This window comes from Penicillium odoratum (assembly GCF_028828045.1).
Source record: "Penicillium odoratum strain IBT 22623 chromosome Unknown utg000001l_segment0_segment0, whole genome shotgun sequence".
Classification (NCBI taxonomy): domain Eukaryota; kingdom Fungi; phylum Ascomycota; class Eurotiomycetes; order Eurotiales; family Aspergillaceae; genus Penicillium; species Penicillium odoratum.
Window position 1 is genome coordinate 1,739,166 of NW_026643143.1, and position 14,565 is coordinate 1,753,730.

The window sequence follows — 14,565 nt, forward strand, 5'->3', positions numbered from 1 at the left end:
AAGAGGGAATGATAGAGTGACCATGATGGAAATGAGTGTCAGGCCAAAACAAGTTGGGTTTTTGAGAATCATTGGGGTTAATCTCTATATCTGTTCCTTGGTGAGTTGCGTGATTGTAAGGGGAGGCCCTGAGATACAAACAGTTAGTTTTTTTGCGGGAGAAAGCTGTATTTTTTAAAGATTGTTGATGGGAATCAATGGATAGAAATTGAGTCCGCACAGATACAACTGAAGTCTAGAATTAGGCTCATTATACCCAAAATAGTGAAAGTCTTGTTGTTGCCTTGTGGCGTTTCTAGTCAATGGACCCACGTGACCGCGCGACAACTGGAACGCGTCTATTGGAAGGAAACATTTGGACTCGTCTGGAGAACCGCCAGTTTTGCCACAAACAAATCCTTCTTGTGGGACCACGGCTGCCTGGTGACTCATTCCATTCATTCCAGAAGCTTTGATCTCATTTCATCTGAGAACCCCTCTCGAATTGTGCAACACGAACCATTGCGCACAGCCCGACGCGTGGTCTTGTAGAGACGTCGATCGCCAACGAGCTGACCATCATTGCTGCACCATCAAATTATTGACCAGAATACTGCAAACATGGCAGATGAGACTCAGGGCGAGATGGATGAGAGCCAACTGCCGGGCCCTGGTGCCCCAACCCCGCTCTCTGCACTTGAGGTGAGTGTCTTGTTCGCTGGAATGAGATACAATCCTCAATCCAAGTTCTAAAGCAACGTGCTGACTTCGATTTATTAGGGCCTTGCGGGGCTGAGCGCAAGAGATATCAAATTGTTTGTGGATGCTGGATACCACACCGTTGAGGCAGTGGCATACACGTACGTCTCCGATGCAGGATTTGGAATCGCTCGCGAATTTTGCTTTCATTCCAGGGCTTGTAAACTGACAAGATGGAAACAACCAGACCGAAGCGATTGCTGGAGCAGATTAAGGGAATTTCGGAGCAGAAGGCGACCAAGATCTTAGTGGAGGGTGAGTTATCAGCATGCGGGGACCCACCTAACCCTCTTCTTTGAACAACAGATATTGACTGTCTTCTCTGGATAGCTGCGAAACTAGTTCCTATGGGTTTTACGACGGCGACCGAGATGCATGCACGACGAAGTGAGCTCATATCCATTACAACAGGATCCAAGCGTCTCGACACCCTGCTGGGTGGTGGTGTGGAGACAGGTTCAATTACCGAGATTTTTGGAGAATTCCGAACGGGAAAGAGTCAGATCTGTCACACACTCGCGGTCACCTGTCAGTTGCCCTTTGATATGGGTGGAGGCGAAGGTAAATGTCTCTACATTGATACAGAGGGAACCTTCCGACCCGTCCGTCTTCTTGCTGTGGCACAGAGATTTGGCCTTGTGGGCGAGGAAGTCCTCGATAATGTGGCATATGCTCGTGCCTATAACTCCGACCACCAGCTGCAACTCCTCAATCAGGCGTCCCAGATGATGTGCGAAACCCGATTTTCGCTTCTTGTGGTTGACTCGGCAACCGCGTTGTACCGAACAGATTTCAATGGACGTGGAGAGCTGTCATCCAGACAGACTCATCTTGCCAAATTCATGCGCACGCTGCAACGCTTGGCTGACGAGTTTGGAATTGCCGTTGTGATCACGAATCAGGTTGTGGCGCAAGTTGACGGTGGTCCCAGTGCCATGTTCAATCCCGATCCCAAGAAACCTATTGGAGGTAACATTATTGCTCATGCCAGTACCACCCGACTCAGCTTGAAGAAGGGCCGTGGTGAGACTCGAGTATGCAAAATTTATGATAGCCCATGTCTTCCGGAAAGTGATTGCCTGTTTGCAATTAACGAAGATGGCATTGGAGACCCCAACGAAAAGGACATGGAGAACGATTAAGAGATCAATACCCCTTTCCGTTTTATCAATTCCCCTTTATTATTGTCGACACGAGATTAGTGACTTGATGAGCCCATGCAATATCCCTCTGTATCTACTGTTAGTGATGTGATCGACGAAAGCATTGGCAAAACATCCCTTTATACCTGAGTTGCTTTTCCAAAGAATCCCCGTTATATACATGTACTTTAGATAACACATTAAATGTGGATCCTTGAGAGTGTCTAGTTCTGTAGAGTACTAGTGTAAATTGTTGACTTTTGATGTTGTAGTGAGTAAAGTTCCAGCGCCAAGACTTTGTTTTTTGAGAGCTCCAGCTTTCCGCCCTGCAACTCTCTCCCGCTCAAAGCCATGGGAAGTCTGCGACACTGAATTACGTGCAGTTCCCCGAGCTGTTCACCATGGCGAAGATTTACAAGGATACCAGGGTCGATCTCCGACCATTTTCGCCTACCACAGTCGCCAATATCCACGTTTCCCCCGAGAGCGCGGTTCGACGGACACGCTTTTCGATCTCATCCACACCAGATCACGAACCCCCCATCGCGAAAGACGAAGACGAATTCTCGAAACGCTACCTCGCGACACAAGGCACGGTCTATTTCCGCAAGCGCAAGTCTTACCCGAGAACGTTTGTGTGGAGGGTTGTCAATGACAACAAGGTGTTGGAGATTCAATGCGCGGATCTCACCAAGGCTGGCTCAGAGCAATTTGAATACAATGTTACTCTCCGATTGAACTTCCCGGATGAGATTCTCCCGTCGTGTGTTACCCTGGCGGATCATGAGGACCACGAAATTCTCAGCGTGTTTGTGATTACGGCCTCGAAACAACTGCACACATTCTCGCTCCGCCCGGAGTTCTTCAGAAGACCCGAATCGATTGACGACAACGTATCCGACTGGTGCAAAACATGTGATCCTGCGCCTCTTTCCTTTTCTCACCCCCACCGACTTCATGCCAGCAGTCCGCTCGAACTGTTCATCTCTCTCGACAACGGTGCCCTCTTGCGATTGACTCGCAGAGCTGGAGATGATGGTAAGCTTTGATGAACCCATTATGCGGGTGTCATTCTGAAGCATAAAGAAATGGAAGCTAATATGAAATTCGTCTAGGCTCACATTGGACCCCGTTGACTTTCGACGAACGAACTTGGGGCGCCTCGATCCGCGGTCTAGTGAAATGGAATCTACCCTCCTCGCTTCGATACAAGGAACGAAACCGGGACCGAAGCCTTGATTTAAATACCGCCAACGCCATTGCCACGACATCTGATGAGACATACGTCTTCGCTGTTTGCCTGAACCACACATTGAAGATCTGGAATCTGGCGACGAATAAGTTGGTCGCGACAAAGGATCTCTTGGGCCATGCAATTGATCCTGATGTTCAACCGCAAACCTTGAACCCTGCCGAGACCTCTTTCATTCGGGTCTTTAATGCTGAGAGGGCCATGGATGGAAACCATCGCTATTATGTGGTGACATACTCTCCATTTGACGAGGGACGGTTCAAGTTCTGGGCTGTTAAAGGAGGCCTCACATCTGATTTGGTTATCGAAGATCTCTATGCAGATGAAGCTTTCAAGCCAGTGGATCCCGATGTAACGGGCAATATGTTCTGGAGCATCGCCGACTTCCAGGTCAAGTCCATGGATGAAGGCAAGGGAATGGAGCTGTGGGTTCTCTGGAGAAATCACGGTCTCTATCAGCTATACACTCTTCATTTTGATCTCCAGACCTTGGTGACCGACTGGGCAAGCAATTGGGTCTCAACAACATTCGAGGCATATCGACAGGAGCCACTGCCTGCTCCGACATTGGACGATGTAGTGGATCCAACAGAACGATGGCTGGAATATCTTCTACACCCGAATCGCTATCTGCCAGAGGTTCTCCAGACTGCTTTGGCGATTTACCAGGAAGCCCTAAAACCTTTGTCATCTACCTCGGCTGTGGTTCTAAAGAAGGATGTCTCGTTGGCAGAAAGACTTTGCTCCACTATCACAGCCACGGTTTCCCTGCGTAAATACTCTGAAGATGAGATGGGGTACAGTCGGTACCGAACGGACACAGATGCAAAGTGGCGCCAGTTCTGGCAGGTTGCGGACGACTTAAACAAGCGCAGATTCGAGCCGGTGTCTCTCGCCTACGATTCCTACTTTGAAATGCCCTGGCTTCTTCTCTCCGATGCTTGTGCTGTGGTTCGGGAATGCAATACAACGGAATTACTCGTGCATAACTCCGGCTCTGAACTTGCCGAGGAAAAGCCTAAGATCGCCGATCGATGGAGGCACCGAAATCTGAGTGCTGAGCTTGGGACTTTGTACGAGCAAGCATCATCGCTGGTGAAGGTCGCTTCGGACTTCCGGAAGCGATTCTCTGCAGAGCTTGACGCTGCTTGCCGGGCCGCTCTTGATATTGAGATCTATAATGAGCCATCGTCATCAATCACCGACCGCATGGATTCATTCCGTGAGCGCTGCGAGTTTGCGGATCGAATTTCCAACAAGACATTCGACGGCCTAGTTGCAGCTTTGAACGAAAACTTGGATGCCGAGAACTTACCTGGGGACGCTTTCTATGCCGTCATTGAAACTGTCCCCCTTGGGTTCAATGGAAAAGACTCGGAACTTCTCTCAACCTCCTTTGGTGCGCGAGTTCTTGTCAGTGGTTCCCTTGAGACAATTCTTCTGAACCGTCGGATCCTTTACGATATGTTAATCTTGGTTTCATTTGTGGATGGCGAAATCGAACAGGGCGGGCGCTCCAGCTTTGACGCTGCTGGCCTGTTCTCTGCCCTCGTTGACATTCTCCGTGAATATGAAATGATGTACTGGTTGAGCTCGAATGTCCGAAAACGCGCCGACCAGCCTGCAGACACTCGCGCGGACACTTCAAACCCAGTATTTTCCTTAAAGGATTCTAAATTAAGGACCAAGAACCAAAGGACGGTGACTATCCTCGAGGATCTCTTTGTTACAGACATCAAACCCCGCCAAGCAATTGGATTGCCACAGAGCTATACATTGACTCTGGGCATTCGGGACGTCTTAGCCTGGGTCACCCGACCAGGCGAGGTGACATACGCCAATGCTTTGGCTTATATCCAATGCGATCTCATTGCGAAGAATGACATTGACCTTGCATGGGATTTCCATCGTTTCCAAGCAAGCACGTCCTGGGCTACTTATGTTAAGGGACGCTTGCATGTGGCGATGTCGGAGTTTGATACTGCCGCAATTTACTTCCGGAAGGCAGCATACCTGCTTTGTAAGGTTTTTTCTCTTCCGACATTTTGTCGTATACTAACTTTCGATTTAGCTTGCGGCAAACCCCTAGGTAACCTTCATGAAATGTCCTCAACGCTCCTGGATCTTGTTTCTGTGAATTGCTTCCACAATGGCATCCCCAGATACTACCAGCACATTCTCTCTGTCTTCGAACGAGTGCGGTCCTTTTCACATGTCGCTGACTTCGCCGGCCTGGCGCTGCAGGCCCTCGACTCCGAAGCATGGGCTGAGCAGGACCCCGAGTACTCAAGTACGCGGACGGATTTGCTTTCCCGGCTGTTCCACGCATCTCTCAAGACCTGCCAGTTCGACCAGGCATACTCTGCCTTGGCGCGATACCAAGATCTTGCGCTGCAGAGATCCGCCCTCAGCTCACTTATCTCCACTATTCTTACCGTCTCCGGGCCTGGACCCACTGGTCTCAAGCAGATCCTCCGCTTCCCTACCTCTCTCGTGCCCAATATTGCTTCTTACATCGATGAAGTCCTCGTCTCACTCGCTCACAAACAAAACACCTTCCACTCATGGCTGGACATTGACAGCAATGAGGCTGATAGCTTGCCCGACTACCACCGCATTCTGCAAGCATACCGCATCGCCCGCAGCGACTACCGCGGCGCGGCGGAAATTGCATACCGCAATGTCCAACGCCTCCGCCACGCCAGAGATGCCCCCTCATCCGCCATTGCTCGCAAGGGCAAGAAGGAAGTCGAGGAAGCCGTGATTCCAGAAGACGACCAAGAGAGCAAAGAGATCCGCCATGAGCTGTTGTCCCTGATCAATCTCTTGGCCTCAGTCGACAAGAGTGAAGCCTACATACTCGTTGAGATTGGGCCATTGTCATCTTCTGGTTCGATTTCTGATTCTTCACACACCCGTCGACCAAGCCATCAAGCCGACAGTGACGGAAACGTCTTCATGGACGATGCGGATAATACGGGATCGCCTGTCGCTTCCAAGACAAGAAGTCGTTCTACCAGCGTTGCCTCATTTGTATCCGGTGATCGCAGAGGAAGCCGTTCTTCTATCGGCGGTGGGCGCAATGGTGTCTCATTCAAACCTGCCACCGAAAGACCCCTAGAGCGTGTTATCGTTACCCTTGAACACCTGCGTCGCGAATACCAATCCGAGCTGGATCGCGTCAGCCGCATCGAGCGTGGTGACTGGGAGTTCGGTCTATTGGGGGAAGACGAGGAGACTGATAACGATGAAACGATGGTCCTCTCATAGATGGTGGTGACAGGGCTTCACACAACTTATGGTATCACCAGTTGAGAATATAGTGGTCTGCCCTTGGACAGTTGGCTAGTATTTTCAAGTTTGCTTCAAAATTTCCACCTATCTTTTATTGGACCTACATGTATTTCGAGTCTTTATTTGCAGCTGGAAGTTGACATCGGTGGAGTTCTTAAACATTATGTTCCCAATAGTTTCTTTTCTTTCGTTCAGAGTAGTTCAAATGTTTTGTGCAAAAATAAGATGACTTTTTCCTCTCTGCCTACTCCCGATTGATTTGACATTAGATATCTCAAAGTTGGCTACCTAGGCCTATTGAAGCTCAGCCACAACGCACACAAACAGAGTCACCCGTGGAAATAGTGTAGCACTTGAGTAGAATTCAATGTTCAGATATACACAATGGGTCAATGGGCGTGTCTATGTACATCCAAGGCTGTTCTAACTCTGGAAATTTCGATTAATTCGAATGTCAATGATTCGAGTCCGGACTTCAGGACAACTTGTGACCACAAGTGCTTGTCCATCAGACAACCTTGGGAAAGAGGGCAGTCACAACTCTTCCATTCAATGCTCAACTTGAATCTTTTCATCTCCGGCTTTCGGATTATTCGTCTTTCAAAAATAAATACACTGGTCGAAATTAGAAAGGTTAGCCTACCTCGGTGAAGTCTGAGGGAGCCGATCGGAATAGTGAACTTGCTCAACTTACAATCATGTATCCTAATTACAAAAAAAAAAGGTTTGCTCTTGATGTGAAAGAATCATTCAATATGTAATCGTTTTGGGTACATAAAACGACTTCACTGTACACCTGCCCAGCGGTGTTATATGTTGAGTGCATACACACGTCTGTAATAGGTCCACGAGACCAGTGTACAACAATATGTATATCGAGGAATGGATTAAGTGTCACTGAATAATAGAAGAGAAACATCAACTTTCCAATGTGAGGGATAGGCTTGGAGATTTCAAAGACCAATTCAAAGATTGAAAGTAATTATGAAATAGAAGCAAGCTCTGTGAATCTGGAATTAACATTTGAAATTTGATACATACTGTAGTGGGGAGAACTGGTCCCTACTACGGATTACCATACCCTTACGGGTCACATTCCGTCCCGTAAGGAAAAGGGTATATTAAAACGAACTTAGCACTAGTTACAGAATGGACGCTCTTACACATCTCTCACTTTTGACCTTTGTCGAGGGATCCACTGCTCGTCGAGGGCGACCTTCGGTCGTGGTGGGTTTTGCTGAGTATATCCGATTCGTGCGTCGTCAGAGCGTACAGCCAACGAGCGTTCCCCTCTTCAATACGTACTGTTTACAAGAACAATCAATCAATACGGTGACTGCACATGTGCCCCCAGGACCGGTTGACTCTGGAGCCCTCACGATCTTATGTAAAATGTTGACAACATTTGCACCATCAAGCCTGAAGAAAACTTCAAGTGCTAGGACTTGGACGGGGCTGGTGAATGTGGCGTCCTTGAAGCAGGAATCTGTTAACATTGGAAGGCTTCTTGTTGAAGGACTGCGTACATAAAAATAGAATGAAAACCATGAGGCTTTAAATTAGAAACTTATTCAATTCGATGCTCGAGTCACTGCCTTTGTTACCATTGGCAACCAAGCAGTGCGGTGCGCACAATACACCGTATTATAGACAATCCATCCCAAATCGAGTTGCCAAGCTCTGACCAAAGATCCCAAAAGATATATCAATGAGAGTGCGAAGAAAATAAGAAGTCAAAATGGCTCGAAAGCCCACATGAACGAGAGTCAAGAAGAGACATATCCAAAACGTAAAAACAATCAAAGTGGCAAAAAATACAAAACTCCTGGCAACCAATTCTGTATGTGACGTCGATATGTACCGTAGAGGAAGGAAGATTAGAGCGCCAGACCAAAAGATCGAAACCCACACCCGGAGCGTCAGCTGACGGAGAGTGAAGAAAAGGCAAAAAGAATCAATCTGTGCAGGTGCCATGATGCAAAAAGGGGCTAGAGGTCAACTCCAACAAGAACAGCCAGCTGGAACAGGTTAGAAGCTTATTCAGACTCTTCTGACGCCATCGAACTGGCGTAAAGTTTGCTGAAGTGAGACTTGGGCTCAGAAAGCAACGCGAATGGCTCTCCGACCTCTACGATCCGGCCGGCGTCCAGCACCACGATGCGGTCAAAATCGAGAATCGTGTCGAGTTTGTGCGCCACGGAGATGATGGTGTGATTACAGAATTTCTCGCGGATGACGCGTTGCATGATCTCATCTGTTTTGGTGTCGATGCTATTATTGATCATTAGCGTTTGTCCTGTTCCGTTTATGCAAGGGGAAAGGTGGGGCTGCGAGGCGCATAGATCTGTGCGCCGTGGCGCTCGGATCAAGCCGCATATATGCAGGGGATTGTGACATGGAGAGAAAAGAAATATGACAGGAAAAAGGGGAAGGGAAAGGATATTTTCAAAAGTGGAGATGGACTTGAAGCGAGGGAATACGGCAGGGGGTGAGACAATAATTGGGAGGTTCACTTACTTGCTGGTTGCCTCATCGAGGATTAGGATGTTGCCCTGCCGAAGGATGGCTCGAGCAAGGCAGAATAGCTGTTTCTGACCGTGGGACAGGTGGATCTCGTCAATGTCGGTGTCTAGGTCCCCCTTTTCTTGGATGGCAGGGAGGAGCTGTACAGTCTTGAGAGCACACGTAATGTCTTTGTCGGTGCATGAGCCTGTCGGATCGACGTTAAGTCGGACACTACCCTTGAACAAGAGAGAGTCTTGCGAGACTCCATTGATCCGGGCGCGAATCTCCCGTCTCGGAAGGCGAGAAATGTCCTCCCCGTCCACAGTGATAAGACCACCGGTCAGCTCGATCATGCGGAAGATGCTCATGATCATTGATGTTTTGCCACTGTAATAAGCCTGGTCAATTCCGTCCGTAGTGAAATGTGGATTGGGATTGATGGAGCATACCTTCCTGTTCGTCCACAGATCCCGACTTTTTCACCGGCTTGGACAGTAAGAGACACGTCATTGAGAACGGGCTCAGAGGGTCTTTGGGCACACTATTAGTATCAAAGAGAAACAAATGTCGACTCGGAGACATACCTGTAGGCTGCAGAGACTGAGTGGAAACTGACTGCGCCCTTTGAAGGCCAGTTGGGAGGCATCTGGCCATCTTCACCTGGGCGATCCTCCGATTCGACAGACTTGGTGAAGTCCTTGATTCGCTGGATTGACCCGATGTGGGTTTCTAGGTTTGTCCAGAAGGTGACAGCAAGTTTGATTGTCTGGCTGAACTGGATAACGTTGAGGAGTGCAACACCAACGGAGCCCGCGTTGAGAGATGTGCCGCGAAGGATAACAACCAGAACAATTAACAGAATGGCAATTCCAGCAACGACAAAGTCAAGTGAGAGAGTCAACCAACGTTGGATAGCAAACATATAGTAGAATGGGCGTTGAGAAATATCAAGAAGTTCAAGATTCTTCTTCTCCATGCCATGTTGCCAGCCAAAAGCTCTCAGAGTCACGAGTCCCTGGAGACAATCGGTAAAGTGGGAGAACAGAGGAGCCTTGCTCTCGAGGTCCAAGTAACGAAGTTGACGGGAAGTGCGCAGGTAGAGCTTCTGGATGAGAAACAGTATTCCAAGCACAAAGGGGAAGGAGATAGCCGCATACTTCGACCCAGCCCCGATGAGACCCATCTGGGCCATGCAAAGGAACAAGGTGGCAATGGTGTTAATCGCCGCAATGGGAAGATCCATATCAATGAGTTGCAAGTCCTGGCTGAATCGGTTGAGAATCGAGCCGCTGTCTGTGGTAGAGAAGAACAACATGGGCGCACTGAGCACAGTAGTCAAGAGTCTGCGGTGGAAGGACTCTCCAGACTTGGGAACCATGGTGATGATCATTTGCCAAGAACCAACGAGGAGGCAGATCATAGCCAAACATCCGAGCATCACGTAAATACCAAGGTAGTAGGCGAGCTGTGCTCTAGGGTGAGCTGTATCGGACTCAGCCCACCATTGCACCCACATAGTGGGAAACGAAATGCAAAAGACAAAGCCAGCCATGGCAACAACAAAAATGATTGCGGGGAGCCATCCAATGGCATCGATGTAGTAGGTATAGATTCCAAGGTCACCACCAGTTTCACGCTTCTCAGGCTCCTGGTGCATGTCCTCCTTCTCCTTCTCAACGGAATCAATGGTACTGTAGCTGGGCGACTCGGAGAATCGCTTGGGCTTGTAGTCCCAGTCAGGTGCGAGTAGTCCAAAGCTTGATACGTATCCGCCAGTCTTGTTCAGAGCGCTGAAACCGCCTTGCTCCATGATGCGACCTTCCGTGTCCAAAACAACAATGTGATCAGTGTAGGGAAGACGTTTCACTATAACATGTTAATTGTATTTGAATAAAGCGAGAAGAGGATAGCTTACCAGAAGATGAGGCAACGATCATGGAAGTACCGTTCTCTCTCAGAAGTCCTAAGTGTCCAAACAGGTTGTGGAAAATGTGGTTCTCAGTTGTGGCGTCGAGACCACTCAAGGCATCATCCAGAATAATAACCTTTCGCCGGGCATAAACAGCTCGAGCGAGAGCAATACGCTGGCTCTGGCCTCCACTGAGGGCAACACCTTTGCTCCCAATAACACTGCGGTCACCACGAGGGAAATGTGAAAGATCCTCCTCCAACGCACAAGCCTGGAGGACAGTTGCATACCACTGGGGATCGTAATCTGACATGGCGACAATGCTGTCCTTGATGGTTCCATTCATATGCCAAGGTGTCTGATCACAGAAAGCCACACTGCTGGAAGATACCTCGATCTTGCCCTCAGCACAAGGGATTTCACCCAAAAGAGCCTTAAGCAGAGATGACTTGCCACACCCAGACGGTCCAATGATCATGGTGAAGCTGCCACGAGGGACAGTGAAACTTATGTCTCTCAGGACAGGCTCCTGATCAGCACCCCAGCTGAAGGTGCCATTTGTGATCATGGCAGAATTAGTAGTCGACGAGGTTGACCCACGCTTAAAAGATTCGACAGACTCAGAATTGCTGGATGACATGTCCAGATCGCCCGACCTTGAGAGGAGCTTGGCCTCACCAAGGTCTTCGAAGGAAGGCAATAGAGGGGATGGACGTCGGTGGTCGTTGTGATCTTCCTTCTCAAGGAACTCTTGAATGCGGACGAACGATCCGACTGATCCCGCATAGGACATAAGAGCCATGACCAGGGTCAAAAGCGGGTCAGAAAGAAGCGAGAAGAGGGCAAGAGAAGTGTAGACACGAGAAACGGTAAGGGAGTTGCTGGAAATGCCCTCGTACACTCCGAAGGTGAAAATAGGAGCAAATATGCGAGTCAACCATCCGAATCCCATGTTCCACACTAAGAGTGTACGGAATTTCTTCGAAATGGCTAGTTCATCGATACGCAAGCCATGGACAAACTTCATGAAGGAGTTCTGCAGTCCCAACATCTTGACACCTTTGATGGATCCTAGCATGCCGGAGGTGGAGGATATCCTCCGCTCAATTGCCTCCAACCACTTGGCTTGATGGGCGACGACGAATGACATACCGATGAGAGATCCGACCAGTGAGACTGAGTCATGTTAGTATGTTGGTGAGATGGCGTTGAAAGTTGACTTACGAAGTGCCACAGCGACTGGAACCACGCAAGAAATTCCAAGTTGTCGGTCTAGAAGATAGATCGCAAGGGCAATCTCCACGGAGTTTGCCCAGATCTCATGCATTGTCTGCCATCCATTGGTAATTCTCTCAATATCTGCGCTCATCAAGGTAAGTGAATTGGCGGGGTCAGCATTGCTGAGTGTGGTAGTGCTGGCTTTCTTGTATAGCATAGTGACCAAGATTCCACGTGCCATTGTAATACCACGGTACGTGTTGTGCTGATACTGACCCATAGCAACCTGTCCAACCGTCAGCGAAATGTTATGTTCAAAGGAGGTATGGTACTTACGCCTAAGCCAAGGTACACCAGAGCATAGGCTCCAATAAGGCCGTAGCCTACATTGTTCGTCGCACTATTTGCCGGCTCATTGAAGTATGACAATGACCTGGTCAGGAGCAAGGGCTGGCAGAAGTTAAAAGCCACCACACACGCCCGCGCCGGAACAGCTGCAAGAAGAGGCCACTTAGCAGCCTTGAAGCACTCCCATTGGAGAGTATTCGCAGACTTGGCTTTCACTGGTGACGGTTAGTTAAGGATATAGATGTATACCACGTCTCTCAATTACCTTTGCTCCACTGCTCCTCGAAAATTGCCAACAGTCTTTCCGATCGCAGTTCCTTGTCCAGAGGAGAGAGGTCCTCGACAGAAAGATAATTACTGAAGCCAACCTTGAACAAAGGTGTCAACCAATAGAACACAGCTCGGTTGTAGAATCCAGCAGTTGCCTCTGGAGGGTACCCTTGGTATTCCGATTTGAGGATGCTTCTCTTTTCAATCGCTTCCAAAGTAGCAACAAGTAACTTGGCACCCACGGCAACAGAGGTAACCGTTGCGATGATATCATTGAAGGAATCTGCAGAACGAAGCCATAAAGTCCTAGCCCGTGCAATATCGAATATTAGGCTGCAGAACAGGTATGCGTTTAAGACAAACGAAGGTCGAACGGATCGCGTGTGTTCCGCATAGGCCAGTACCATAAGTAGTAGGGCGCCAATGGTCAAAAGAATGTTGGTCGGTAGCGAAGCGACTGTGCTATCAGAAGAAGGCAAAGCCCAGAGTACAGTTTGGGTAATTTGAAGCGCCAGGAAGAATAGCCAAGCAGCCTAATAGAAAGTTCACCTGGTTAGCTGCAATGTTCCCAACTGACATGTTACACAATTTCCAACTTATTCCCTCGGAGAATATTGAAAAAGCAAGCACTCACCAACTTAACCAAAAGCAACCATGAATCAACAACTTTGCACCGTTGCTGCGACAGTTGGTAGATCCGGAACGGAACCAGGATTAAAATTAGGGCAATAGGGAGTATCTGAAGAATTGTCTCCTCGAACAGTAGTGTAAAATCAAATCCACCACGACATGATCCAGCCCAGACGCGCATTGTGTTATCGATCTGACGGCATGAAGCCGATGAGTGGGAGGAAGTCATGTTTGCTCTCCAAGAACCATCCAGGTGTGAAAGATGGTTGAGGAAGAAGCTCCACGAGTGCGGAAATAAGAGAGTTCAAAAAGAGATCAATACATAGGGGCAAAAGCTCAGGTTTTAGTGATCTAGATCAGATTCATCCGAAATGGTGTAAACCCCCCTTCTGCAGGAGCTGACTACACTGCATAGACACTCCCTGAGCTCCTATGAGCCTGTTGGGTCCCTGCAACCGAGTGGACTTCCAATGCAACCTTACGACGTTTTTCTCTTTTTCTTTTTCTTTTTCTTTTATTATTTAAAATTTTATTATTCAATTACTATGACTGCATGATTAGTTTTGATTAGCGTAATTCGTAACTCAGTGGAAGTTTCTATTTTTGATAATTTATTTTTCTCTCTTTCACCGATTTCGGAGTTTGCACTGTCGATTCCTATAGACCAGACCATACCAATTGGTACTATGTTTATGCACCCTTCCTTTCCTGAATTATTTTCGAATTTCCCCCTTAGGGATGTGGGGGACGCAAACGCATCAATTGAGCTCGACCCCTTGGAGTAAACAAATAACTTCTTCCGTTCATAAAAGCCTCGAAGAGCTCCCGCAGATAGAACACGAGGGAGAAACCAGCGACCTTGCAGGACCATTTGTATCCATTAGCCAATGTGACTGTTCTATCTGGAGACGGTGAAAATCTCTAGCTCCTGTTTCGATGCAGCCCCTACTTCCCCGAACGTAATAAAACCTACTTTTATGCGAGGGCGCCCATCCTACCTGTGTGATGTATGGGGAAGATCCCTTGTAGATCCCCCCCATGCAAATTAAAACAACGCAATCGCAAAGTCATAGCACGTTTACCGCATAGGATGGTAATATGAAGTCAGACAAAATGATGCCCAAGGCTGCTAATCCCGGACCACCAAACTTCCGGTGAAATTGTAAATTCTATGTGTCAGGTGTACCTAGTGGATGGTGCTTTGGCATTAGCTTCAGCTTTTGCACACTAAGCCAAATTATTACGTGGCAACGATGACT

General features: G+C 48.4%; 3 protein-coding genes across 3 annotated transcripts; 2 read left to right on the forward strand and 1 right to left on the reverse strand.

The window, feature by feature from the left end:
• Positions 1-600: 600 nt before the first annotated feature.
• On the forward strand, positions 601-1,880 carry N7520_000636 (recombinase RAD51; the record flags this gene model as incomplete). The annotated part of the gene is made up of 4 exons (XM_057134571.1): positions 601-681; positions 760-839; positions 926-993; positions 1,069-1,880. 4 exons carry the CDS (start codon positions 601-603, stop codon positions 1,878-1,880), a joined length of 1,041 nt encoding a protein of 346 aa, XP_057000507.1.
• A 401-nt stretch (positions 1,881-2,281) lies between these two features.
• On the forward strand, positions 2,282-6,402 carry N7520_000637 (nucleoporin Nup120/160; the record flags this gene model as incomplete). Its single annotated transcript, XM_057134572.1, has 3 exons — positions 2,282-2,918; positions 2,996-5,152; positions 5,204-6,402. 3 exons carry the CDS (start codon positions 2,282-2,284, stop codon positions 6,400-6,402), a joined length of 3,993 nt encoding a protein of 1,330 aa, XP_057000508.1.
• Positions 6,403-8,462: 2,060 nt separating this feature from the next.
• Positions 8,463-13,535, reverse strand: abcB (uncharacterized protein; the record flags this gene model as incomplete). Its single annotated transcript, XM_057134573.1, has 9 exons — positions 8,463-8,697; positions 8,944-9,318; positions 9,381-9,461; positions 9,516-10,797; positions 10,847-12,016; positions 12,065-12,344; positions 12,395-12,621; positions 12,672-13,209; positions 13,311-13,535. The coding sequence occupies 9 exons, from the start codon at positions 13,533-13,535 to the stop codon at positions 8,463-8,465; spliced, it is 4,413 nt and encodes a 1,470-aa protein (XP_057000509.1).
• Between the last annotated feature and the right edge of the window lie 1,030 nt (positions 13,536-14,565).